The sequence below is a fragment of the Rhamphochromis sp. 'chilingali' genome (genome assembly GCF_963969265.1).
Source record: "Rhamphochromis sp. 'chilingali' genome assembly, chromosome: 8".
NCBI classification, from domain to species: Eukaryota; Metazoa; Chordata; class Actinopteri; order Cichliformes; family Cichlidae; genus Rhamphochromis; species Rhamphochromis sp. 'chilingali'.
This window is the reverse complement of record NC_137935.1, coordinates 18049951-18077251: the sequence shown is the minus strand read 5'-3', so window position 1 is coordinate 18077251 and position 27301 is coordinate 18049951. Positions and strand designations below refer to the sequence as shown.

At 40.8% G+C, this 27301-nt stretch overlaps 1 protein-coding gene across 3 annotated transcripts in view; it reads left to right on the top strand.

Moving 5' to 3' along the window:
* dscaml1 (Down syndrome cell adhesion molecule like 1) overlaps positions 1-27301 on the top strand; it is a 99549-nt gene that overhangs the window by 57066 nt on the left and 15182 nt on the right. For 2 of the 3 annotated variants that reach the window (XM_080888149.1, XM_080888150.1), the window contains exons 4-21: positions 4097-4243; positions 4354-4632; positions 5655-5930; positions 7953-8252; positions 10616-10758; positions 11389-11518; positions 13397-13675; positions 14402-14530; positions 14700-14879; positions 16267-16472; positions 17631-17727; positions 17898-18026; positions 18252-18419; positions 18699-18769; positions 18952-19192; positions 23021-23167; positions 23265-23420; positions 25559-25698. In XM_080888149.1, the coding sequence (XP_080744275.1) occupies positions 4097-4243; positions 4354-4632; positions 5655-5930; positions 7953-8252; positions 10616-10758; positions 11389-11518; positions 13397-13675; positions 14402-14530; positions 14700-14879; positions 16267-16472; positions 17631-17727; positions 17898-18026; positions 18252-18419; positions 18699-18769; positions 18952-19192; positions 23021-23167; positions 23265-23420; positions 25559-25698 (3218 nt within the window). Of the gene's footprint in view, positions 1-4096; positions 4244-4353; positions 4633-5654; positions 5931-7952; positions 8253-10615; positions 10759-11388; positions 11519-13396; positions 13676-14401; positions 14531-14699; positions 14880-16266; positions 16473-17630; positions 17728-17897; positions 18027-18251; positions 18420-18698; positions 18770-18951; positions 19193-23020; positions 23168-23264; positions 23421-25558; positions 25699-27301 lie in introns of those variants that run through there. The other variant, XR_013972379.1, reaches the window with a different exon arrangement.

Here is a 27301-nt window from a genome sequence, read left to right as displayed (position 1 = left end):
AGAGTGGCTAGAAATTAAATATCAGTAGTGAAAGAAGAGGAAGAGTGGTAGAAAGCTTTGGTCAGTGCAGTCAAGGGGAAAATAGAGCATGTTTTCTTTTACATTTTCTGTTTTTATCTTAATTTTACACACTGGATACGCATTTAAATCACAGCATTGAAGGACCAAATGTCAGCCATGATCACCATGTATATAAAAAAAATCTTTTTTAATGCTACCAGCTACAATGACCATGACTGGAAGGCAGTTGAAAAGGAAAGAAGATATGTGCATGCAGGTTGGCTTGAAAAAGCATATTAATAATAAGATGCATAGTGAATGATAACTTTCAGTTTTTATACCATGTCCGCTTTTAATCTGGTATACCACTGCAGCCCTACTTATGGAAGATGCTACAGCTGGACATCTAAGGGGATTAAAAGGTAAATTAGGCTTCTCAAAAAAGCCATCTGGTAGCATCCTGTATATGTCCTTGAGGTTTTTTCTGTTTAAAGTCACTTCAGGTTTTGAAGGTTTTTTTGTTTTTCTAAATAGTTTTTAAAACATAGAAAATGTCTGCATATTAATAAGAATAGAAAATACTGTTCATCATTACTGCTAAAACAATCTATAGTTAGTGTAAAATATGCATTTTACTGACTTTATGATTTTTTTCTATGTTAATTTCTAATTATTATTTTGGTTTGGTGAAATTTGATGTTTAATAATAATAATAATAATAATAATAATAATAATAATGGATTGCATTTATATAGCGCTTTTCGAGACCCTCAAAGCACTTTACAATTCCACTATTCATTCACTCTCACATTCACACACTGGTGGAGGCAAGCTACAGTTGTAGCCACAGCTTTAATGTAACATTTAATGATATTTATTAATTTACAGAATAAATTAATCGGTTACACAGAAAAAAAATGATGCAGGATGAATTCTTTTCCTTGGATCCTTATGCAGTTTGAACAAGAGAGAAAAAAACACAAGATAAGAACAGAGTATAGAAAAATAGTGAGAAGGCTGGCATAAGTTTCCTTCACAGTCAGCAGTGACAAGCTCCTTTTCATTAAGGTCCCCTGCATCACTTTCCTTTCCTCCATTCTTAGCCATTTCTTACTCTACCCACCACTCTTCCCTCCCGTCACCCCCCTCTGGTCTGTCTTCCTCTCTCCAGGCATGTTGTGACAGGGTGTAGCAGTGTGTTATACAGGGTTCTACTCACCAAGTGCATATTATCCTGTAAGGCTTAATACCTAGGTTGGAACAAAAGGGCAGGCTTGGAAATTATAGCTTACGTCGCTTAGCACTCAGCACAACAGTCTGACTCACATGAAAACACGCGTGTGTGAACTTCATATATCCATGCAGATGCACAAGATGACACTGCCGTGTGTATGCATATTCAGAACTCTGACAGCTTAGTCACAGACACACAAAGATTTTGTAATGCCTCTTTCACGATTAGTTCAAATGCATTAAATCCTGTTTTAGAATTAACTGCCTTAAATAAATCACTCAATTTATGCCTGGTATTGACAAACAATCTGTAATTGGATGACAGTGTATAAGGCCCCAGACACACAGGCAAGTAGTCCTGGAAGTTGCTGTCAGTTGCTAGGTGAAATTGTTTGCAAAGACTGCTGCTGTGCACCTACTTGCATTTGCAGCAGTCTTTATTGTAGCAGATTGCTTTGATCGAGTGTTTTTGGGCAAGGCAGCATCTTGCATGAAAACTAAGGGCGGCCATAGTGATATGCTAGTAAGCATCAGGGAATACACCTTACCTACTGACCAGAGGTTGGAGAGGGTCACTGACACGTCTCTAGATATGTGAGACTGAGGCCTAAAGAAGAAAAAGTCTTTGTAAAAGGAATTTGTTCTATGTAAAAAACACAAAGTGCTCTGAGTTGTAATGGAAGGTACTGTGATCAGATTTCATCCAGGTGAATATAGCTCATCAAATAATGAATAAATACACCAAACAAGTTAAAACGTCATCTGAGTCTTCTTGTAGACTTCAACAACTCTAACAAAATGTTTGTTGACAAGTCTGTGAGCCGTGTTTAACTTATGTTTTTAAACTGTGTTAACAATCAAGATAACAAAAAAGAATTGATGGACAATTGCAAACAGGCCCCATGGACTGTATTTATTACCAAAGATTAATGCCAAGGTGTGACTGTGGTGAAGAAGTACAGCCGCGACTCTCCGCCATATCTCAGTCTTGTTAGTGTGTGTGTGGCAGAAAGCCAGGTCAGTCTTCTCTGTTTTATAAATCTCCTTTGGATGGACTTGTGCAGCCATAAAATGCATTGATTTTGTTGCACACATTGTGGTAGGAGACACACACACTCACACACACATAGACAGATACAAAGCTGGTTATTGATACTTAATACACAGTAAACATATGCATATACGTATTATACACAGTTTTTCACCATTTGCCAGCCACAATAAAGGAATAAAAATGTAAACAAATAATCATTTAAATCATCTTGTCAATAAAATGATTATTAGCTATGTTCCTGATTAAAACTTTACAATTTAAGTGTTTAAAAAACAAACAGTAGCAATAAAGTTTTAACACTACATTAGCTGTTTTCCATAAACCAATTGATTTGCTTGCACCCTAAAAGTTTCTAAAAAAAACCCCCTAAAAAACAATAATAATGCTGTGCTACGACTAGGCGCTGACCTATTGCTTGGAGCATGTGTGTGTGTGTGAGTGAGTAAGAGTGTTTTTTGTGCTTGGCACATATTTCTAGTATTCAACTATTCAATGCACCTGCATTTTACTAAAGCTCTCTCTTGTCAACACTGCAACATCGTGTACGGCAAACAACAGTCACCATGTTCTTACACTCACATACACTCTCACACACACAGACACTTGCACAAATGCACGCACACACACTGTAATAGCATTCACATAACCAAACAATCTGCAATCTACTACAAACTCTGAAGTGCACACTGTCTAAAATAACCCTTTGGGGGGAACAGAATACAAAAAGACTCAGAGAAGCGGAAAGAATGAAACACTGAAATACACTCTCCTCATCTCCTTTCCTTCCTTCTCTTTTTCTTCTCTCTCACATACACACATGTGCAGATACTCTGTCTATTGACATGCAGATAAATCACAGCCAGTCCAAGCAGTCACTGATGTGACATGAAAATGACGCTAATCTGCTGTTACCATAACACGCACCGACACATCAATTATTAACGCTTACAATAACTCCCCACTCTCTTTTCTCTTTCTTGTTCCTCTCAAATGTCTTTTTCCCGTTGTGTACATCTCACTAAAAGAACGGGACAGAGTCAGTTAAAAGCACCCATGTGTTCGGGTCTTTTGATGACATGTATATTATAGAAGTGCTTTTTATCTTCCAAAAACTGTGATTTTTTTCCTTACAAATATGCTCAGTGTTGGTGAAGCTAGTAGCCCCAACTCTTCAGCAGCGCACATATGCTATATGAACAAAAGCTCTGGGCCACCTACCCTTAACACCTACAGGAGCTGCTCAGCCATTAAAACCCTTGGCATGAAGCTGCTAGTGCAAAGTTTTTAATGCTGATGTTAATGCCAGAGCAGGTTTGGATCTCTGCAGTTATTGATTTGGTGACTTTTAAATACTTTGTCTACACTGTAATTGAATGCAGCCTGACACTTTGAAGTGCTTCCTAAACACTTCCACTTTACAATAATACCACTCACAGTTGATCATGGAAAATCTAGGGTGGAAAACCGACTTGTTTGGACTGTGGCATCCTATTACAGTGCCACACTCAAATTCAGTGAGCTCTTTGGAACAACCCGTTCCTTCACAAAAACGTTTTTAAAGATAGACTGCTGTGCAGTGGCAATGGGACTGAAAACATCGACTTCAAAGACTAAGAGTTGGGATCCGATACTTGTCCATATAGTGCTTATAGGGTTACCTTTGTGAATCTTGAGAACTTATACATGTGTAATTAAATGATCAAATGGAAAACATGCTGTTATTATTTAGCCCTACGAAAGATAAAACAGGACATACATAAACAGCATGTATGTTTTTTTGACCCGCTCCTGTTCTGCTCTCCTCTACAGGCAATCGATTCTTCCTGACCTCATTTGGCGCGCTGTACATCTCAGAAGTGCAGAAGGAAGATGCCCTTTCCACCTACCGCTGCATCACAAAGCACAAGTACAGTGGAGAGACTCGTCAGAGCAACGGAGCCAGGCTCTCTGTTTTGGGTAAGCAACAATTTACTCTATGAAAAAGAGACTTGTGTTTAAGTTTTAGTTTTTGAGATTTTTGGTGTTTGAAATCAATAAAACCTTTTTGTGACCTTTATAACCTACAGACCCTACGGAGTCCACCCCGTCAGTGCTGGACAGTTTCCAGTCCAGTGAGGTGCAGGTGGGGCATAATGTGGAGCTGCCCTGCATCGCCTCTGGATATCCAAACCCGACCATCCGTTGGCTAAAGGATGGTCGACCATTACCAGCAGACTCGCGCTGGACACGGCGCATCACTGGTCTCACCATTTCAGACTTGAGACTCGAGGATAGCGGCAACTACATCTGTGAGGTCACCAACAGCTTTGGCTCCAAAGAGGTGACGGGTCACCTCAACGTGATAGGTGGGTAAATTTTTAATTTGCCTCTCCTGTCCTCCAGTGTTCCCCTAATAGCAACTGAGTGCAATAGGCAGAAGTAGTAAATGTGACATCAGGACACAAACCGCAATAGAGACATCTTTTAAGCTCTGTCGGTTCTGCCGTGGCCACCCTCGTCTAGGTTGAGCATGAGCTTGATATTTAAGGATGGCTTGCTCCCCCACTGTGTTCTCAAACCGCAGTGAAGCGTCTCCACAGTGACAGAGAACAGTGGTCATGCAGGCCTGTCGCTCCATTTTCCGATGGGTGTGTGAGAGAGAGGAGAAGGTTATGGAATATATACAATAACATTAATGTTAATATAAGAGATGTTAAAAGGTGACACACATAGAAGACACAGAACACTTAGAGGAGGTTATGGAGTTGGTAAAGATAAGAGATGAAATTTGAGGGTGGCTTGAGACGAGTTAGTGGACGCTGAGTACACTGGCCACAGGGCACATCATTGCACAGCCTACAAACCTCAAGTGACAGGGCATGCAAGGTGGGACACACACACACACAAATTTGGACAAGCATACAGTATATACACTCAGTGCCCATGAAGAAAGTCTTACACATTCATTGTCACAGAGACACACATGCTCACACACATTCAGCAGCCTCCAGCACCTAACACCAGCTGCTTTATTGCTCACTGACATTTTCTCCCCTTTTCGTCTTTCTGTCTCGGTTTTCCTCGCTGCTTAGAGCGTGCGCGCACACACAAACACAAAAAGTCAGAAAAAATGATATACATACAGAAAGCACAGACTTATTATACCAACATGTTATTTGTGTTGAACAGCACAGAATAGCTCAATAAAAATTGCTCTTGCGCAACAATGCAAATAATACACTTTTTAGTGCCCGAGGGACACGCACCAGTTTTTGTACCTTCAATATTTGGGTAGCAACTGGCTTCTGTGCTTGCTTGCTGCTTACCGCTTCATCCCTTTTTATTTTTTAATTTACTTTGTCTTGCCTGTTCCTTCTACCACCTTTAGAGCCACTGCGGGTTACCTTGTCTCCCAAAAATCTGAAGACAGGGATCAGCAGTACAGTCATCCTCTCCTGTGCTGTTCAAGGTTCTCCTCACTATATGGTGTCCTGGTACCGCAACACAGAACCTGTTTTGCCTGATCAGCACTTTTCCATCCAGGGTGCTCACAATGAGACGCTGTTCATTTCTGCTGCACAAAAAAGACACTCGGGTGCTTACCAGTGCTTTGCCACACGCAAAGGCCAGACTGCCCAGGACTTCTCCATCATTCTCCTAGAAGGTATGGAAAATTATGCTTCTAATATTTGTAAGAAATTGTCTATGTCTATTACTCAAAACTGTTCACATATAGAAAAGGAAAAAATAATAAACAACAAACAGCTTTTTGTTGATTACTATTATGCATATACTGTTACAGTGGTCTATACTCATATTAACCCTCTGAAGTCTAAGCAGTCATTGTTGACCATCCCAGCCCAACCACAACCATACTTAATCCTAGGAAATCGGAATATATCATTTTAGTTTTTATCAAATCGCTCTCTTACAGAAAGTCAAAGAAAGTAATCATTCCAACTTAAGCATGAAGACATATCCATATTTTTCCCAAACAAGTCTACTTTGCCTTCCTCCATAAATGTTGGAGTAACCAGCTAATCATCTCAACGTAGAGTACTGCACAAAGTCCTGAGCTACTCCTTATTTCCCTATATTTTCCTTACAAGGAGCCCGACTTGAAATTTTTATTTTTTTGTAAGTGGTCTTGAGCAACAGTTGTTCAAGATTTGTTTGCTGCGTTTTCATCCATATTCAGACCAGTTCTTGTACCTGGCCATTTTCAGAAGAATGTGTTTTGTATGTTTGGGTTAAGCCATTTTCCGCTGAGCAGGTCTGCAGATGTCCGTCAGCACACAGAGCAGAGATCTGAGCAAGAGCAACACCAACAACTGAGTGAGAGGACTGTTATTGTGTGTATATGGATAATAGCAAACACTGAAATACATTTCTTGCCCAAGCAATGAATTTTGTTGGCTCAAATTAAGCGTTTCTTTGCTCAAAATAATTGTATCCTCAAAATGCAACATTTGCACTTGCAAAATTTTTTTATGTGCGCTCAGAATAGAGGCTCAAAAATAACAGCATAGAAAAAGTGTCATATTTTTGTATGGTGTGCAATGTGAAACTGGACTGAAAGTGGGTTATAAAAGAAGAAGTGGCAGGCTCGGAAAACTGTTTACAGCAGATGAACAAGACTTGAAAACCATGTTCTTATGAAATAAGAAAAAAAAATCCAGCAAAGACATGACATAGGACCTGAGAGATGCATCTGGCCCTTTAGTTGATCCATATACTTTTTGCCAAAGCCTCATCAGAAATGGTCTCAGTGGAAAGGTGGCTGTCAAGAAGCTGTTCTTAAGGGAGGGAGACAGGGAGAAAAGGCTGAGGTATTCCACAAGAACTGGACTAAAAAGCAGTGGCAACAGGTCTTATGGAGGGATTAATCCAAGTTTGACATTTCTGTTAAAGTTATTTTCCAAATTTATTTGATGAAATCAGAAAAGAGGTACCAGGTACCAGCCATTTGTGAAACACGGTGGAGGATTTATGGTGTCGAGTTGCATTTTCAGCCAGTGGTGTTGGGCATCTTGTCAAATTGATGAAATTATGAATGCAGAAAAGTGCCATCAGAATTTGATCCGCCATGCAATATCATCTGGAAGGTGTCTTGATTTTTCTGCACTGATCCCAAACAAGCTGCTAATGCAATAAAATGTCTGAATAGAAAAACACAGAGTGGAACACTTTCAGTCGTGGATTGGCCTCCCCAGAGCTCAGACCTCAACATTACTGACCCAGAGAATGGGTGACAGAATGGGCTTGCCTAAGAGAGTTCATGCTGTGTTGAGGAGTAAAGGTGGTCATATCAGATGTTGACTCTGTTGTTCTTGTATACACTGTGTTTCCACTGCCCCCCACCCCTTTCCCGTTTTCCTAGCAAAATATAATGGCACAATATTTTTACAAGTAGTATATGTGAGCCAACAGCACAGGCTTCATTCTGCTCTAAAGACTTTGTTGCTCTGTCAGCGAAAGAGGAACTTGTTAATAGGGTCATCTCAGGGACACACCTCTGGCTACAAACACAGAAGCCCCGCCTACCTGCTGTTCAAATTCTCTTTGCTAGGGGCAAATCAGAAGAGAGTGGGCTTAAAGATTGAACTCGGGAAATTAGCTTAGAGAGGAGCAAAAGTAACATTTTTCCTCCAAATTCACACTTCACATCTCTTGTGATTGTTTCCAGATGGCACACCCCGTATTGTTGCCTCCTTCAGTGAGAGGGTGGTTGTCCCGGGTGAACCGTTTTCCCTGATGTGTGCTGCCAAAGGAGCGCCTCCACCCACCATCACTTGGACCTTGGATGACGAGCCTGTGGCCAGAGATCTGTCGCGTGTCAGAGCCAGTCAGTACACCCTGTCTGACGGCAGCACCGTGAGCCACGTGAACGTCAGCAACCCACAGATTCGTGATGGTGGAGTGTATCGGTGCGCCGCACGAAACTCAGCCGGTAGTGCTGAGTACCAAGCGCGCATAAACGTAAGAGGTGCCTGTCTACTTTTCAATATCAGTCATACGGAGGCTTCTCATAGCCTGACCCCTACCCCACCCTCTCCTGTACCCTTCTATATCTCTCCCTCTTTCTCTGTATGTGTTTTGCTTCCTCGTATATATGTATATTTTCAAAATTTCCTTTTTTTCTTTTTTAAATTTATTTATTTTTGGTTGTTTGTCCATCTTTCTATCTACACATTAATCTTACAAGGGAGTGTATTTTTTCTTCACTAGCCCTTATACTCTGTCTCGTTCTGTCTTCTTTGCTGTGCAGTTTGGGTCCTCCAGCTGCATATGTGCTGGTGTAAACTCATGCATAGATAAGACAAATACACCAAGTCATCCATCAAGTTTATCTAATTATATTCACATCAATATGTACACACATATGCATGCTTGCAGGGAGATAGAATATTCAAATGGAAACTTTCCAGCTTTATACTGTGAGTTGTTAATGGAGAGGACGTGACATTAAGGTAATCTGAGACTTGAACGAAGAAACCTAAGAAGGCACAGAAAGACAGAGATGTAGGTGAGGCAGAGTACTTGAAATGGGAGAAGAATAAGAGAAGGGGAGTGGCAATGTATGTTGAGGGAGTGATGGTAAACTCTGGTGACAGGACAGGTGATGTCACTGTCGTCTGAGATAACAAGAATGAGGAGTGACACCACTGAACAGGGCTGTATCACTGTCTCCATCTCCCTCTCTCTCACACACACACACTCTCTCTGCTTTCATTGTCCATTGGTGAGATGTGTAGTTGTGACATGTGAGTCTGCCCGAAGCAGACATGCCAGAACGATCATTGGAGTGAGAATGAGCCCCGCTGCCAGAGAGTTTCAAGCCCACATGCAACACAAACTGACACAAATACAGCCACGACGCGTACATGGACACAGACATTCAGAAATGAAACAGCAGCACAGCGCTATGCTTATCCACTCACTCAAATGTGATACGCCCAACTTATCTCATTCAGCGAGGGACCCACAGCAAGCATTCTGAGCCACACAGACATAGTTGAGCACACGCGTGTCACACAAACACGGTATCTGTGTTTGTGTGTGATGGTGTTGCTGAATAATACATCTTTGACTCGTCAGAGCTGCGACTTCAAAGGTTGGCACATACTGCGAAAGGGAGGGGAGAGAGACAGAGGGAAGTGAGAGGTAGGGGGACGGGGAAGGAGAGACAAAAACAAAGATACAAGACGAACAGTGGCGAGGAGGTCAACAAAGAAGTGACAGATGATTGAGTGATAGCTCACAGTGTCTTCCAATGATGCTAAACAGAAACACATTTTGTGTCGGCCTGACTGCCTGTCTACCTGTCTACCTGTCCTCAGCCTTTCTCTGCCTCTTGGCAAGACTTTATACTGAGGTAGTTGAGCTTTTTACTAGTTGCTTGTTGTGGTCACTATTGGACCACAACATTTTAATAACAAGTTTGTCATAATTTAGAACTGTGGAAAAGATAAAGCGCATTTCAGACACTGACACAAACAAGGGAGGGTTTTTACACCCAAAGATTTGCTTTGAAACCGTCAGAATTGGTTGGTCAGCATGAATGAAAACTCTGTTATTACTGGGCATGTAAAAGTGCTATCTTCTCACAAAATGAAGTACAGAATAAAGTCAAGTGTCATTTTAGCAGGGGGTTTTTTCCCATTGGTTTCACCCACTCACTTTCCCTTTCTCTGTATTTCACGCTCTCTTTTTAGAGATGTCATGCAGTCAATTATATTAAATCCCGGTGTGTTTAAATGTCAGTAGCATTAAATAAAATTATCATCTCTAGCCCAGTCTGACCTGTAAACAACAACATGAACGTTGGTGTTTTCTTCTTCTAGTTTCCGTTTGCTCCTAAAAGAAACAGTGCAAATTATCAAAAGTAGAAAGATATGAGCCACTTTTATCCAATTTATGCCCCGCCTAAACCTGAAAAAAAAATGTAGTTCATGTTTATAAGGTTATTTTAGTAAACGTCTTAGTATATGTAATCTCCATAAACCTAAAAAAATTCCTTAAGATCCCACATCGGTGAGAAATGAGGTTAATATATTTTCCAGAGAAAACATCTGAGGGTGGGTGAGAAACTGTTTCCACCAGAAAAGAAAATTAACACTAAGGCAGGCCATTTTAACCTCTCTTTCTCCCTCTCCTCTGCAAGCTTCTCTCCTCTTCTGTCCACTAGCCTTCCCCTACCACCCTCCCCGTTATTCCTAAAATTCCCGTGACCTGCTTCTGACACCGTCAATTAATACACTTCTTTTTTCCTCCTCTCTTCTTTTTGATCAACCCATCTCTCTTTCTGTTTTTCCATTTCTCTCCCCATTTGCTTGCTCTCTCCATCAGGTCCTCCAAGGATTCGGCCAATGAAGAATATCACCGCCGTAGCAGGAAGAAACACTTTCATAAACTGCCGTGTGATTGGGTACCCTTATTACTCAATAAACTGGTACAAGGAGGGACTTCTACTGCCTGACAACCATCGCCAGGTAGAGTTAGTGCTCTCCATTTCTGCTCCAAAATAAATGAATAACATGAATAAAAATATATCTTGGTATTGGTTTTTCATACAGCACTATAAAGCATTTAATCTATACACATATTTCTCACTGTGTGTATAGATTATCCGTAAGAGGCTTGTGTTCTTGTCGTTTAACAGCTGTTATTTAGAAATATTGTATATTTACTGTAAAAAAAAAACATAATGAATCTCATAACTTAGAATAACATAGCTGGACAAAATTACAAAAATGTATATGTATATATATTAAAATTGTTAATTTATTTTTAGACAGTGTGGCTCTGCATAGAGCAGGTGATCTTCATACATCCATTTTATAATGAAAGCTTAAGCAAGTGTTTAACCATAAAAAGGGATTTTGCTGTCTGAAACACTGACTTAATGATCAGTGGCATCGCTGTTACTTTTTATTGTATGATACAGGCCTGTTACATTACACTGTTTTGGTCCTATTTGATTTAGTAGTGTACAGAAAAAAAACCTGTATGGAATCTTGAAAATCCTTAAAAATTGGAAATAAATTAATTTGCAAAGCAAGTATGTCTCATATGTATGAGCATCCTCTTATTTAACTTCAATACTGCTGATGTCTGTCCAGGTGGTGTATGAGAACGGGACTCTAAAGCTCAGCGATGTTCAGAAAGGGATGGACGAGGGGGCCTATGTCTGTAGCGTGCTCATCCAACCGCAGCTCTTTATCACACAGACTGTTTATGTTACTGTCAAAGGTAAGTCACAGAGGTCACAGCTTTGAAACAGTAGCTGCTGGTCGGTATCTGTTTTTGGGTAGCTGCATACAGTAGAGGCATTATGACATGAGAATGCACATAATCTTCTCTCAGTAATGTAAATTCTGTAAAGGGAAAAGAGATGAATATGCTACAAGCAAAATTATATAGAACCAGAATTTATAGTAATCTGACTTTGTTTTACTGTGTCAAAAAAAAAAGAAATTATGAATGCTAATGAGAGTGATTGTAAGAGACATGTTGGGGAGCAAAACTGGTTAAGAGCAAGATGGTGTGAGTGAAGCAGAGGGAGAAGACAGAACAATGCTGTATGCATTGCCTCTAATAACCCCTGATTAAGGGGCGGAGTGGCCTAGTGTGAGCTCTCAACCACTCAGCAATTACATGGAGCAGGAGAGCTATTATATACGATTTGTGTGTGTGCATATCATACTCATGCATATATATATATATATATATATATATATATATATATATATATATATATATATATATATATATATATATATAAAATGTGTGTGTGTCTGTGTGTGTGTGAGAGAGATGACTATGAGTGTGTATTCTGCATGTCACCTTGTATGTTTGTCTCTGCTCTCAGCTGCAACAGAACAATGTGTTTGTTTTAGGATGTTGTCGAGTATAAGCGTGCAGTGTGTGTGTGTGTGTGTGTGTGTGTGTGTGTGTGTGTGTGTGTGTGTGTGTGTGTGTGTGTCTGTTTGACATTGGCATGATGTGTGAAATTTGTGTGGCTCAGTGGTCTGTGCATACTTGCACATGTGAGTATACAGGCACATTTGCGTGCATGCATACGTTTGCCGGGTTTAGGTATGTGCTTGTATGAATGTGTGCTTGTCATGTCTTTGATTTAATTAGATGAATTTTAACGAGGCCCAGATTAAATCCCCCAGATGTCTCAGCTGTAGTCCCCCCCACCTCCACCAACAACAACCTCTACTTCATCCCCCACTCCAAACCACCACCATCACCTCTGCCGGTATCCATGGTAACACTCTTCTTCCCCCTGTGGATGGGGCTCTAATTAGAGCAGCTATTATGGGCTGGTTTTAGCAGGGCAGGGTAGGGTGGAGTGGAGGGGTTGGTAGGGGGCACAGGCGGCTGCAGAGTGGGTAGTGGGCTAGTAGGCCGGGCTGCAGAAGCTTTTGGGAGTGAAGGCTTAGATGAAAGACTCAAGAAATCATGTTTTTGATCCAACAGTCTCACAGTCAGTTGGACCACTAGTTTACCAATCAGACTGTCAGCTGAAAATGATAGATTCTGAACCATGCCCAGTCTAACACAGTCTTTTTTATCTCTTCACTGTTTTTCTCATTTCACCTCTTCTCCCTTTGCACCACTCACTCTCCCACTCCATGTCCTCGAGATGCCCCTGAATCTTCAAAACTGTCTGTCTGCCCATATCCTCTCTATGCCTTCACATCTGACTCGGTCTCTCTTCTCTATACTTCATTTATTCATATCTGCCTAAAATCTGTGTCTTCACCTTTTACTCACCCTGCTCATTTAAACAGCCCTCTAACTGTTTTCATTCATTTTTTTTCTTTATTTCCATTCTCTCTTTGCCTTAGACTGACTTCTCTCTATATACCCTTTATTTCACCCCGCTGCCTGTCCTTGCCTTTTTATGTACCCTTGCCTTTTCCATTTTCCACTCTCTTTCATCCAATCGTTCTATCTCTTTTACTTATCTTCTTTTATTTCATTTCACTATTTCTCCCATTTGTCTCTGCATATCTATTCACCCTCCCACTATTCCTTGGACCTTGTATTTCTCTTATTGGTTTTGGTTAGTTTTTGGACTCTTTCATCCAATTTCTCTGTCTTTTCTACCTGTCTCAGTTCCTCCACTGATCCAGCCATTTGACTTTCCTCCGACTTCCATCGGTAAATTGATGTACATTGCCTGCGTGGTGTCGTCTGGGGACATGCCCATACGCATCACATGGCGCAAGGACGGCCAGGAGATCGTGCCCTCTTCGGGCATTACTATTGACACGAAGGAGTTCATGAGCTCCCTCCAGATATCGAAGGTGTCGCTCAAGCACAATGGCAACTACACCTGCATTGCCAGCAATGATGCTGCCACTGTCAGCACAGAGAGGCAGCTCACGGTTACAGGTAAGAAAAGAAAGAGCACAAAAGAGAGAATATGAAAGAGATATTTAGAAAGGGATGAAGGAGAAATGGAGGAAAAAGGAGCACTTTGGAGATTTGGTATTCCACTTGAATAAAGATGGAGGACCTGGATGATAGAAATAAAAATGGTCAAAAATCAAACAGCAGAAGTGATTTTGCACTGGATCCTTAACTTCTAATTTTGATATTCCAATACCTTTTTGGTTTAATGCCAAATTTTTCAAAACACAACACAACACAAAAAAGATAAGATTTTTAAAGTATTACAGGACATCTCCACATCCCTCAAATAACATTTGATTTTTCTCTCTTTAATTATCAGCACATTAACACTCGAAGAAAGGGTTATTTTTTGCGAAGTCTATGTCACCTCAGACAAAGCCTTTTTTTGAACAACTTGAAATATTAAGGTAAAAAGTGTAACCTGCACGATGAGAGGATGCAGGGATACTTTTAAACGGTGACTGAATAGTTTGATGAGTTTAAAATGTATATGAATTACATTCCATGGCCTTTGCAGTCTCATTTCAGTTGATTAACTTGTTAAACAGTGCTCTCCATCATCATCAACTATCAAAATTTCAACTGAGGATAACTCTTAGTATATGTTGTTTTTTTTAATTCATACTCATCTCCATTTCCTCACTAAACATTAGAGGTTATTGAAATAATAACAGAAATATGAATCTCGTGTTTAATATTCTCCAGTGCCTCCTCGGTTTGTGGTGCAGCCCAATAACCAGGATGGGATCTATGGGAAGTCAGCTATCCTGAACTGTTCTGTTGATGGATACCCTCCTCCTAAGGTCATGTGGAAGCATGCCAAAGGTGCATTAGGTACATGAGTTTTATACGATCCTAAATTCTTTATTTATGTACTGTGATGTGCCTCCGTCAGCTGTTCTCTGCACATTGTCATATCTATTCTGTGCAAAGTAAAATGCATATGCCGGCAGTTAACTACATCATAATCTCATGTTCCTTTGCTCACTCTCTCTCTGTCCAGCGGGTATTGGGAACCCACAGCAGTACCACCCTGTGCCTCTGACGGGCCGTATTCAGATCATGAATAATGGCTCTTTACTTATCAGACATGTCCTGGAAGAGGATCGGGGCTTCTACCTCTGTCAGGCCTCCAACGGCGTGGGCTCAGACATCAGCAAAAGCATGGTCCTCACAGTTAAGAGTGAGTATACAAACTTGCACTGGTTAATGTAGCAGGGTATGACTTCTTCGCTACGCAGACGACTGCAGTGAGGCCATCTGGGATGCTCCAGCACTCCCTCTTTATCGGTCCTCATCCACATGCACTCACTAACCGTGTCAAACCAATGAGCCAGCTCGCAACACTCTCTCTTTGGGCTCAACCGTACGCGCACATACATGCACCATCGTAGACTCGAAGAGCAAAGGTGACTGTGGACATAAGTGAAAAAACATGAGGTATAGAATGAAAAAAAAATGTGTGTGTGTATCTGCGGTAGACATTGACAAAGCAAGCAACTCAGCGATTGATCTTTTGACTCTCGGGATCTGTCTACAGACGATCAAAATGACTTTGAGCTTAACCATTATCTGCAATCAATCTCTTCAACCTGCCCTCGACGTCAGTAACACCCTATGTAATGCAATGTGAAACTCCACATGGAGAATGTGTATGCAAACACACACAGACACATTGACTGTCAGTATCTAGTAGAGCGTTATATGATGCCAATATATTTTTTACTATGCAGTACACTGACCTTGACCAAAAATCTGTAATCACGACAGAGATGTCAAGGCTTAATATTCTGGCACCCTTTGACACTTGTACACGCAGACACATATAACAAGCTGCACATAAATCTATCTACTAGTTTCATCATGTTTTTCTATCACAGGGTTGCCCCTCTCCCTCTCTCTCCCTTTCACTTTCTCTCTCCCCTTCTGGTGTTAGTGTTATTGATTGAACCGTTCCTCTCCTCTGCCTCCCTCAATTCTGTCTGTTTCACTCAGCGGAGAGGGAGGAAAAGAGGAAAAGAGGGAGGGTGAGATGAATAAGTGATGAAAACAAAACAGCAGAAGCCTCCTCAGATCGATATTTTGTGTGTGTAAATGAGTGCGTGTGCCCGTGTGTCTGTTGGGGAGAGAAGATTGAGTGTGTAAAGGGATTTTGTGTATAGAGTGTACACGAAGGGTAGAGTGTATCGTTTTTGCCTCTTGATTCACCTAGACCCCAGTGTTAACTATTGGGGAATGAGGAAGGAGGTTTATTGACTTTACCTCATTGACCACAGCTCTTCATTACTTTACTGCAATGGAACTTGGCTACTCTGAACTCCACCTTTTTCAACTGCCAGTTATCCCACCTTTCTCCTCTCTGCTATTTCCCTTCTTTCTGCTTTTCCACTTAAACCCTGCTTATTATCAACTTACTCTTTCTTTTCCTTCCTCCCTCTCCCCTCTTTTATCTGCTTCTGTCATCTGACATCCCTCTCATCAATCTGTTTACTGTTACCATTTCTGCCTGCTTCACCCCATTTATTCTTGCCTTCTCTTCATCTCACACTCCATTTCCCGTCTCCTTCCAGTCCCAGCAATGATCACCAGTCACCCCAACACCACCATGGCTAAGAAGGGTCACTTGAAGGAGTTGAACTGCACAGCCAGGGGAGAATGGCCCATCATCATCCGCTGGGAAAGGGGTGACACCGTCATCGACCCCGATCGCAACCCCCGATACTCCATTACCACCAGTCCCAATGAAAAGACTGATGAGGTGCTGTCAACACTCAAGGTAAAAAAAAAAAAAAGATTTATATATAGTAGAAGATCTAGATCATTTCTGATGAAATGAGACATTAATGTCTCACCGACTCTTATTCAGTTGACAGATGCATGAGCTTTAAATCTTTTCTTTTGATTTACTTTTTCACACCCAGACTACTACCCTGAATTTTTCAACATATTACCCGACAGCATTGTACGTGTGAACACTAATGACAGACTTCATTTAGACATTAAACGGTCTTTGTCCTCCTAGCTCCCTGCCATAAAATTAGCAGTTAACCGATCAGAAGGTGCAACTTCAGACACAGTCCAAAACAGAAAATCACACGGTGATTTTCCAGAGATTCCAGAGTTCACGTGTGAAAACAGCTGTAACTTTCACCACGCAAAGCAAACTATTTGGTACAGTGTCAACTTTTGTACCTTCCTTGTCTGTGCTTCATAGCGTTAAGATTAGAAAGAAGATAGCAAAACCAGTTTGTGTGTTTGGGGTTGTTAGAAATTCAAATTGTGCTGGCCACAAATTTAGCAAACAGTTAGAGAGATTAATTTATTATTAAATTAATTCATCAGAATACAAGATTAGATATACTTTATTATCCCAGATTCAAAACAGAAATTCTAATTCTCAATATCTCTATGTCTTAATTTTCCTCTAACATACCGTGGCAGTCATAGCAGCCACGGGTTGTCTCCTAATTCATTTAAAACGGAAATTCTGCACTGGCCAGGCTCAAATGAAAGCACGGAGCTTCTTTAGCCTGCTGATGCCATGTTTTTCAGATATTAACAAAAGGTAATGGAGGGAGACGCATAAATGAGGAGCAACTTTGTGTTCACTGAATTCAGAGAGTGTCACAACCTCAGCGATGATCAAGTGTTTTGTATGTTTTGTCGGTGTATGTGTACCTCACACACCAACTAAATGTTTTTTAGGCAAAAACTAATTCTTGGCACTCAAACTGCAGTGGGTGCCGAGTGTACAGGTGTCTGTTACACCTTTCAGTGAGGTGAACAGAGTCGCCTAAATACCAAACAAAACATGGTCAAGCAAAAACTTTCACCGAGGCGCTTCTTCATCACAAAGCTTTGCACAATTTGTCTATGCAGACATAGAGTTGTTTCTCTCGTTGACATTTTTTTCTTTGTGCCTTTCTCACTTGAGCTCAAGCCAGCAGAGCGTGAGGATTCAGTCTTCTTCTCTTGTCATGCCATCAACTCTTACGGAGAGGGACGAGGCCTTATCCAGCTCACTGTGCAAGGTAAGCGTCCATGTGCAAAAGCATGTACTGTACCATCCTCACTTTAATACCATAAAAGCTACAAAACTACGCTCTTCTTTCTTCACCTTTGAACTTGTCTTTCATGTGGTCCTTTTTTCCCTCCTTTTTCTTGCCTCCTTTTGTTCACTTTGTCTAATTTTAAACCTCAGAGCCTCCAGACCCTCCAGAGCTAGAGGTGCGAGAAGTGAAAGATCGTAGCATGAATCTCAGGTGGACACAGAGATTTGATGGGAACAGCGTAATTACATCATACGATATCGAATACAAGAACAAAACAGGTGAGTAAAAGTCAAGTTGGTGATTTATTTTATTAAAGTATTGCAAAAGACCCTAAAAGTAGCAGTATATTCTACACTGAAAATTGCTAGGTTGTTTGTGCTTGTTTTATTTGAGCCTCTTTATTTGAAGCTATTTTAAACTGAATGCCAATAGCATTCCCAACTTCCCATGTCCATCCAAAGTGTTGAAGTAGTAAAATGTGTTATTTTTTCCTGTTTTGTCAGATTCCTGGGAACTAAAGCATGCCACCCGAAATATCTCTCCAACCAACAACCAGGCCAACATAGTGGATCTTCATCCTGCATCTGTCTACAGTATCCGCATGTACTCCTACAATGCTATAGGCAAAAGCGAGGCTAGTAAGGAACTCACTATCAGCACAGAGGAAGCACGTAAGTCTTTTGACAGCACTGCTTTCTACTCGCGTGAATGTAGGCAAATATTTTATTTTTTGCTTGTTGTATGAGCAATTAGCGTTTGAATCTGTTATGACTCTGACATCTGTCCTTGACTAATCATTTTGAATGCTAGTCTCAATAAAACTGAAAGAAACCTCTTTTGATCTAAATATTCAAGAAAAAGTACGAAACGTGGAAATGTTAATGTTGCATAATGTTTTTCTGACATTAGTGCAATGCCTCCACTCAGTCCCATTGTCTCTCTTGTTATAGAGCCTGATGGTCCTCCAATGGATGTCATCCTGCAGCCTGTGACATCTCAGAGTATCAGGGTCACATGGAAGGTAATGCATTTCAAGGATCTGTCTCCTGACCAGCTTTGCCTTATATTATTTTATCATTATTTCTTCAGATTAACTTATTTTTCATCTTAATGTATGTGTGGAGGTGTCAATGTCATTACACAATCTAGCAATATGAATATTGATTCTAATGTGAGAACATTTTTTCAAATGGAAACCTTTAGGCTCCAAGGAAGGAGCTGCAGAACGGTGTCATCCGCGGTTACCAAATCGGTTACAGAGAAAATGGCCCAGGTAGTAATGGGCAGTACAGCATCGTGGAGATGAAGGCCACTGGAGACAGTGAGGTCTACACACTGGACAACCTGAAGAAGTTTGCCCAGTATGGGGTGGTTGTCCAAGCTTTCAACAGAGCAGGCACAGGACCTTCCAGCTCAGAGATCAATGCTACAACACTAGAAGACGGTGAGCAATACACAACTGTGTCAACATACGTGTAAAGGGATTGTAGGACAGTCTGTAGGACTGTATAATAAGGTAAATGTTGGCTACCTTTATGACCTGTAGCAATATTGGAACAAATAAAACAAATAAGTGCAAATGTGCAGTGGAAAAGGACAAAGTCAGTCATATGAAATATCAGCCTCTGCACTATTTCTCATGCCATTGTACTTTTTGCTTTTGCAGTCTGGTCTCTTTCAAATCATGCCATGCTGTATAACCTCAAATTACTACATTCGCTCTGTTGCCTCAGCAAGAATGAATATTGGCTGTTGAAATTCCAATCCCTTATAAATACCATCTACACAGATAACCTCTGTGATTCATGTAAAGTGAGTGTAGACAGAGTGTATATACTGCAATACGTCCCGATCATTATTGGGTAGAAGAGTTAATGCTGAATGGATGAATGACTAAAACACAAAAAGCACTTAGAGAGCAAAACCCTCTTCTTAGGCTGGAAAGTGTTGCACAAGATTCATAGTTTACCAAACAAACACATTAGAGATTTGTTGATACTTTTGGGGGGGAAACAACTGATGACAAAAATTGACCAACAAAAAGACAAAAATGTGCAACACGAGCTTAAAAGCAGTTTGGGAAAGATGGAAGAGGCTGGTGTAGTAAACTGATGGCGCAATCACAATAGAGCAATGAATCCTTGTCCTTGTTTATTGTCCTGTGATTGAATTTGATCCATTTAGCTTTTCAACCTGACATTCAAGGGCTAAACTTTATATTGCAAGGGCAGACACCTTCTTAAAAAAATTCTTTTATCATTTATTTATGAATTTTTTTTTTTATATTAAGCATTGGTTTCTATGCCGACTGTATTGACTTTTGGCTGCTGATAAAACAAATGAAAGTCACGACAAGTTGACAGTTGTTATACTCATAATTAGCATTATGGCAGTCACTATTTAGGTAGGCAAATCATATCCTGCTATATCATCTTTTTGACCATAATTAAAAAAAGTTAAACACCACATCAAATTAAATTAAGATATGCAATTAAGATCAAACTGTTTACTGACAACATACAAGGTGAAGTATTATAATTTTCTTATAGACATCTATACGGACTTCTTTTCGCTTTTATCCATTCGAAAGAATTAAGGTTGATGCATTGCCTCCAGTTTTTGGACTAGGTGGCTGCATCTGTCGCACTTCTTGTGTTCTCATTTGTCTTTTCTCACTCTTTGTTTCTTTAGCATTGGGCAGTTCATCTTCATGCTAAATGCAGACAGCCATCTTTGTTACATACTATCTCTCTCAATCTCCGTTTATCTACATTTGCATGTTTGTACCACGTACAAACAAACACACATACACCAATCACATACACATTCGTCCTTCCAGTGAACAGTTGGCTTAGCCTCATTGGTCTAGAAGAGACAGAGCCCTCCAGTTCTTTCCTGTGGCTGTCACCGTGGCGACAGTGATATTGATGGCCATTATGATAATAGTGATAACAACAAGCATACTAAAAATAATTATAATTAGCTTGTCTCTCTGTTTGTCTCTCTCTCTTTCCCTGTGCTAGCTTCCTGCTGTAATTATCCACAGCTGAGCGCATTGTCTCCCTGATCCCTCTTTTCATCTTTTTCTGCCCTTCCCTTGCTCCCCTTGCTTTTAACTCTCTTCCTCTCTTCTTCCTCTGCCCATCACCCGCGTGTCCTCCTCCCTATAGCCCGAGTTCATCATTGTTATTTTCCCCAAATTAATGCAGTCATTTATGTAAGGTTTATTTTGTTCATTTGTTTTGTTTTTTTATTTTAAAATATCTGTATAAGCAAGCCCTATTAGAGACACCCATTTGAACCCACTAACCTTCTTGATCACATTTTTAGTCTTATTTTGCTTCTGGTAAAGGTGGGAATGGGGTTGTGTTTGGTTGCATTCTCATTATTTGGATATGGAAGCTAAAGTTTTTATTCATGCAAAACCATGTTTTAGTTTTCTGATCCTCCTTTCTCCTTTCCCTCCAGTCCTCCATCCTCCTCCCTCCTCCTTTCTCTTCACCAGCTGCAGAGAAATTCCCTGGTGGACTTGGCCCAATCCTTCTCTTTCATTACACTGTCTTTCAGTCAGCACTCTTCCTCTCTTCCTGCGCTTCCTTCTCTCACAAGTTGACTTCTGTTCATCTTCAACAGTGGTCTTTATTCAAAGCCTGAATGACTCGTGGTCAGTGGTAGCCAATAGAAAGGACACCTGGACTGGCAGAGACAGAGGGAGGCTTGTACAGAGAAAGAGAAATGGTCCTATACATCAGGCTTGACACATGGCATGGCCTTTCATCTATCACCTGTTTACTCACTTTAAGTTTGATATGGAAATGTATTTTAGAGTTTCAGGAAGGTCTGTTAATAGATTTATTAATAAACTAACTACCAAAGTCATATCTTTATTTAAAAATAATCTGCACAATGTTTAACTTCAGGCTGCAGATACCCCTGAAAACTCAATATCCATATAACCTCAATGAACTTTAGAAATCTAATGGCGACACTGGTTTTTCAAAATAGTTGAACTGAAAAATATATGAAATATATTTTTCAAAACATAAAAAAAAATTCCCCGCTCGCCCCTGCGGGCAGTCAATCCTTCATCTTGGGTCCTCTACCAGAGGCCTGGGAGCTTGAGGGTCCTGTGCAGTATCTTAGCTGTTCCTAGGACTGCGCTCTTCTGGACAGAGAGCTCCGATGTTGTTCCTGGGATCTGCTGGAGCCACTCGCCTAGCTTGGGAGTCACCGCACCTAGTGCTCCGATTACCACTGGGACCACTGTTACCTTCAGCCTCCACAACTTCTCGAGCTCTTCTCTGAGCCCTTGATATTTCTTGAGCTTCTTGTGTTCCTTCTTTCTGGTGTTTCTGTCATTCTTGACCGCTACATCAATTACTATGGCCGTCTTCTTCTGTTTCTCTACCAACACTATGTCCGGTTGGTTAGCCACCACCATTTTGTCCGTCTGTATCTGGAAGTCCCACAGGATCTTAGCTCGGTCATTCTCCACCACCCTTGGGGGCATCTCCCATTTTGACCTCGGGACTTCCAGGTTATACTTGGCACAGATGTTCCTGTACACTATGCCGGCCACTTGGTTATGGCGCTCCATGTATGCCCTGCCTGCTAGCATCTTGCACCCTGCTGTTATGAAACATATATATGTATGTATGTATGTATATATATATATATATATATATATATATATATATATATATATATATATATATATATATATATATATATATATACATACACACACAAGTTCAAAAATCTACATCTCCATTAGCTTTCTTAAGTTCATTGAGCACTGTGGCATTTGGACAGAAAGCATGGAATGAAAATAAGTTAAGCAATATGATTTTTTCAGGGAAAAAAGTGTTTATTCATGCTGTTACAGTGGCCTTTATTTAAGTCAAACTCAACTTGGTTTATGGTTACTCCATAAAATAAAATGTGAAATTTGTGTTGTGAAGGACATGAATTATTTTTCAGTTTCTGAACTGGGACATGACAACAAAAGTTTTAGAACCGCTCCCCTAATGTAATCCAGTTCCACAGCATGGAAAGAAATCTATCTTCTAATGATAAACCACATATTTAAGAGTAAATAATTCCTGGATTTTCCGCATTTTATCTTTGTAGTGCAATCAGTCAAATTAGTTGTTTTTCCAACATTCAATGATCAGACCTTCATTACTGAAAAGGTGCACTACATATTTAAATACCTGACGATTCACAGCTTGGATAACTCATCTGACCTTTTGTCCTCTGTCTTTGTCTTTAGTACCCAGTCAGCCTCCTCAGAATGTGCGAGCCATTTCTGTAACATCTGACGAAGCAGTTATCACATGGGCTGAGCCTCCAAGACTGACACTTCACGGTGTATTGAAGGGATATCGTGTTGTTTTTTGGGCTGTTTTCCCAGACGGAGGTGTGTTGAGTTTGTCTTGTTATATCCAGGTTAAATTGCGATCACTAAATGTCTCAGGTTTGCATTCTAATCTTCTCTCTGTCCTATTGTCTAACAGAGTGGGGTGAAATGCAGAACATCACAACCACCAAAGAGCAAGTGGAGCTGAGAGGCCTTGAAAAGTTTACTAACTACAGCATCCAAGTGCTGGCCTACACCCAGGCTGGGGATGGCGTCCGGAGCAACGTCCTTTATATCCAAACCCGTGAGGACTGTGAGTCTGTATTTTACTAGCTCTGACCAAACAGATAAACTAAGTGAAGAACTGACCTCCAGTCAGGAGGAGTCATTTACTTTCCTCACATCTTTGGGGCAGGTTTAAGGTTTTTTGTTTCTTTTTCTTGGTTTAGGCAGCAATGTGGGAGGCAGAGAGCCAGCGGGGGTAGAGGGGGTCTTTGTAAGGCTGAGGTTGCTGATTAAAACCTCTTTGTGCTCTGATGTGCCATTACCAGTGCTAATGAGAATTAAGAAGCCAAAAAGTGTGTGTGTGGTTAAGGACCCTAAGGGTGTCAGTCTGTGCATGCGGGTATCTGGAGGTGTGTGTGTGTGGAGATGGGTTGGGGGTTAAGTCTGTCTGTTTGCAGGTGTATATGGCTTTGTGTTGGCGTGCATGCACGAGTGCATGTGTGTGTACATGCGCTATTGTTTGTGTGCAAGTCTACCCTGGCACCCAGCACAAGGAGAGGGATTAATTCTTTGTGGCTTAGAGAGAATTAATTTTGTGCTTACACTGGCGGTGCTGTGGATTACATCCGTATCCGCCTCTCCTCCACCTCCCTGGGGCCAGGCAGAGGAGAAGGCAGGCGTCTGGAGATGAAGAAAATGAGGGAGAGAGGGAGTGCAGGAAAGAGAGGGGAGCAGATGATTCTAAGATGTGTCGTTTCAGAAAAGGCCTTTATTCTCTTTTCACCACCATATCTCCATTTTATGAGCTGGCCCCACTGCAATTGCTATTCAAATATGTCTATTGTGTTAGTCTTTGTGTGTGCGTGTGTGAGAGTGTGCGTGTTTATCAGGGGCAAACTGAGTGTGTCTTTTTTCCCTGATGCGGGTTGACACTGTGTCCAGGGGCAACCTCTTCACAAACGCTCAGCGTTTTCTGTATTTTCCCTTTGCCCTCGGTTCTGGCCGCAGCACATGGAAAAGTGTTTGCTGTGCAATTGTGCAAACAGCCAGTTCTCAGTCTGTCGTTCTCTGCCTCTGTCTCTTACATGAATAAACATAGAAGACAGCAAGCATAAGAATATTGAAGACCGGGATTAATTTTTCAGCCTTATATCTAGGGGACCACAGTATTTGGCTCTTTGAATGTGTGGTTACATGTTTTCATTTGTGGGTTTTATGTTAAAAATACTATTTTGGTATAAATTCCAATGTTGTCAAGTTCTCTCAGGATTTTCTGACCTTTGACTCTAAATGAACTCATATCTCTTAATAATATTTAAGTATTGCACAAATACCTCTCATATTAATAAATCCTAATGTCATATTCTGCTGGTGCTCGGCCAAATACAAATTTCCATCAAAAACAGCCTAATTTCTGGACATCACTGAGTAAGGGAGTTGTTGGTCATATCATACATTGTTGTTATAGATCATGCATTTTTAAATTTTTTGCTCAGTATGAGCCTTAAATGGTGATAGTAAAGAGAGAATAATCATTTTCTCTTTATGGAACTTAAGGCATATTGTCTGTTCTAAATGTATGTAAAGCTACAGGTGTCACTAGTGTCCAAATGAAGACTTTCTCATAAGATGTTGTTTATAATGAAGTGAGGTCTTAAATTAATTAATTCACCAGTAGTTTCATACTTAGTGGGGCTGATGAGGAGAAATCTTTATTTGGGAAGAGGTTGAGGACTACAGTCATGCAGCATAAGGCCTTTTTTAGGGCTTTATAAATGATAATAAAGAACCAATAGATTTTTAGAATGTATAATAATACACTACTATATGCAGGCCAGTATGCATATAGAGCAGCTGGTATACCGCTAGTCATGTTCTTAACATCATTATCTGTGCTCTATTAAATGGCAGAAAATACTGAAATATTCCTTTTGTATTTTCCCATAAGCCAGGCTATTGATCACTGGAGTTCTCTCTCTAATATTGTAGGGTTTTACCTAATAATATTAACAAGCGCTTCGAGATAGCTGTTATTATGATGTGTAAAAGAAAGTTGAATTGAATTTCTGACTGCTTGTTTTGTCAAACTAATAGTCTAAAACCCAAAGATGTTCAATTTACTGCAAATAATAAAGATGAAAGGGAAAACTACTTCCCGTTTACTGTAACCACATTGAAATATAAGTGGTTCACATTTTACTCAGCCCTCCATTTCTTTCTTTTTAGACCCTGGACCCCCAGCTGGCATCAAAGCTGTGCCCTCCTCTGCCAGCAGTGTCGTAGTGTCGTGGTTGCCCCCTCACAAGCCAAATGGAATCATCCGCAAGTACACCATTTACTGCTCCAGCCCCGGGTCAGGCCAACCGGTAAGTTACAAGAGGGGCGCAGAGAGTTTCACGATAAACAAATGAATTAAAGTGGAAAAGTGAAGGGGACAAGACCCTATTTTCTATGCAGAAAATAGCTTCTGTTAAACATTTTATATGTTGCTGAGATAAAACTCATTTGACTTAATTACAGCATTTGCGTGTGTGTGTGTGTGTGTGTGTGTGTGTGTGTGTGTGTGTGTGTGTGTGTGTGTGTGTGTGTGTAGGTGTGTGTGTTGGGGTGTGTTTTTGTGTGTGGTCTAGTGCTGCAGTCTCAGCGAGATACGTGTGTGAAATGAGCTCTCCTCATTCTGCAGTGTGTGTGCGTGCAAACTCACCCTCCAGCCTCATTTACATATCTGCGTCTCATCACGTTGCCAGGACAACCTCATCTGTTCATCAACGAGGGCAGAAAACAAGCCAAGAGCAAATACACACTCTAGCTTAGACGCACACACACACACACACACACACACACACATACGCACACAGAAACGCACTCATAAATGTATTACATGAGCGATATAGAGGTACATACATATATGCAACTCATGTTTCTATAACAGTGTGAATTTAAAGCAAGAAATATAACCTGCTTGCAATCTTGAACACACACACGCATGCATACACATGTACTATATAAATGTTCCCTTTGAGAAATTTACATCTTTTCCTTAATGTCCTTCATTCATAAATCACTCACACGTTATCTCTATCTATCTATCTATCTATCTATCTATCTATCTATCTATCTATCTATCTATCTATCTATCTATCTATCTATCTATCTATCTATCTATCTATCTATCTATCTATCTCTTTCTGAAGCCCCCATGCAGAGTTCGGCATGATTACTATGTAAATGAGTGCGACTGGAGAGAAGGAAGGAGGGATGGGGGGGTCAGACACACCGCGCGGGGAGTACTTTTGTTCCTCTTTTCATTATCTCGCTCTATCGTTCCCCGGATCACCGCTATTTCCATGCCGGAGGAATATTTTAATATCCGTTACAGCAACACACACTCTGTCACTCTTCCCTCCCTCCCTTCCTCCTAGCATCTACCCACCCACCCATACATCCATCCCACCCTCTATCTATCCATCTCTCCATCCATGCTTCAGCTTGCAGTGGAGAGTATAGAGACAAATGTGCAGAAGAAGATATTGATGCGTATGTGAGAGTAGGGCGGGGGGCTAAAACAATGTAAAATAGAAGGGAGGGGGGGGGGGTATATTGGTGGATAGATGCAGGAAAAAGCAAGGAGTGGGCCCACAGATGACAGACAAATGTAAAGATAAAGAAATGAAGAACAGTGATGGCATCGGGGGTGCACAGAAGGATGGTGCAGTGGGGTGAAGAATAGTCGGAGAGAAAAATAGAGAGAGCGTCACAGGCAAGAGGAATGGATGATGAACAGGGAACATAGTGAAGTAATAAAAAGCTCAGTGGATTCCTTCATGGCAACCTGCTCATAAATGTGAAAAACAACATGAATACTGGAATCTGTTTGCACAGAATAAACCGTTCTGCAGACAACAACCCAGCAGGCTAGGACAGAGCTCAGTAACGCTGCAGTGTCTTCGCAGGTTTTACTGGTCTGGC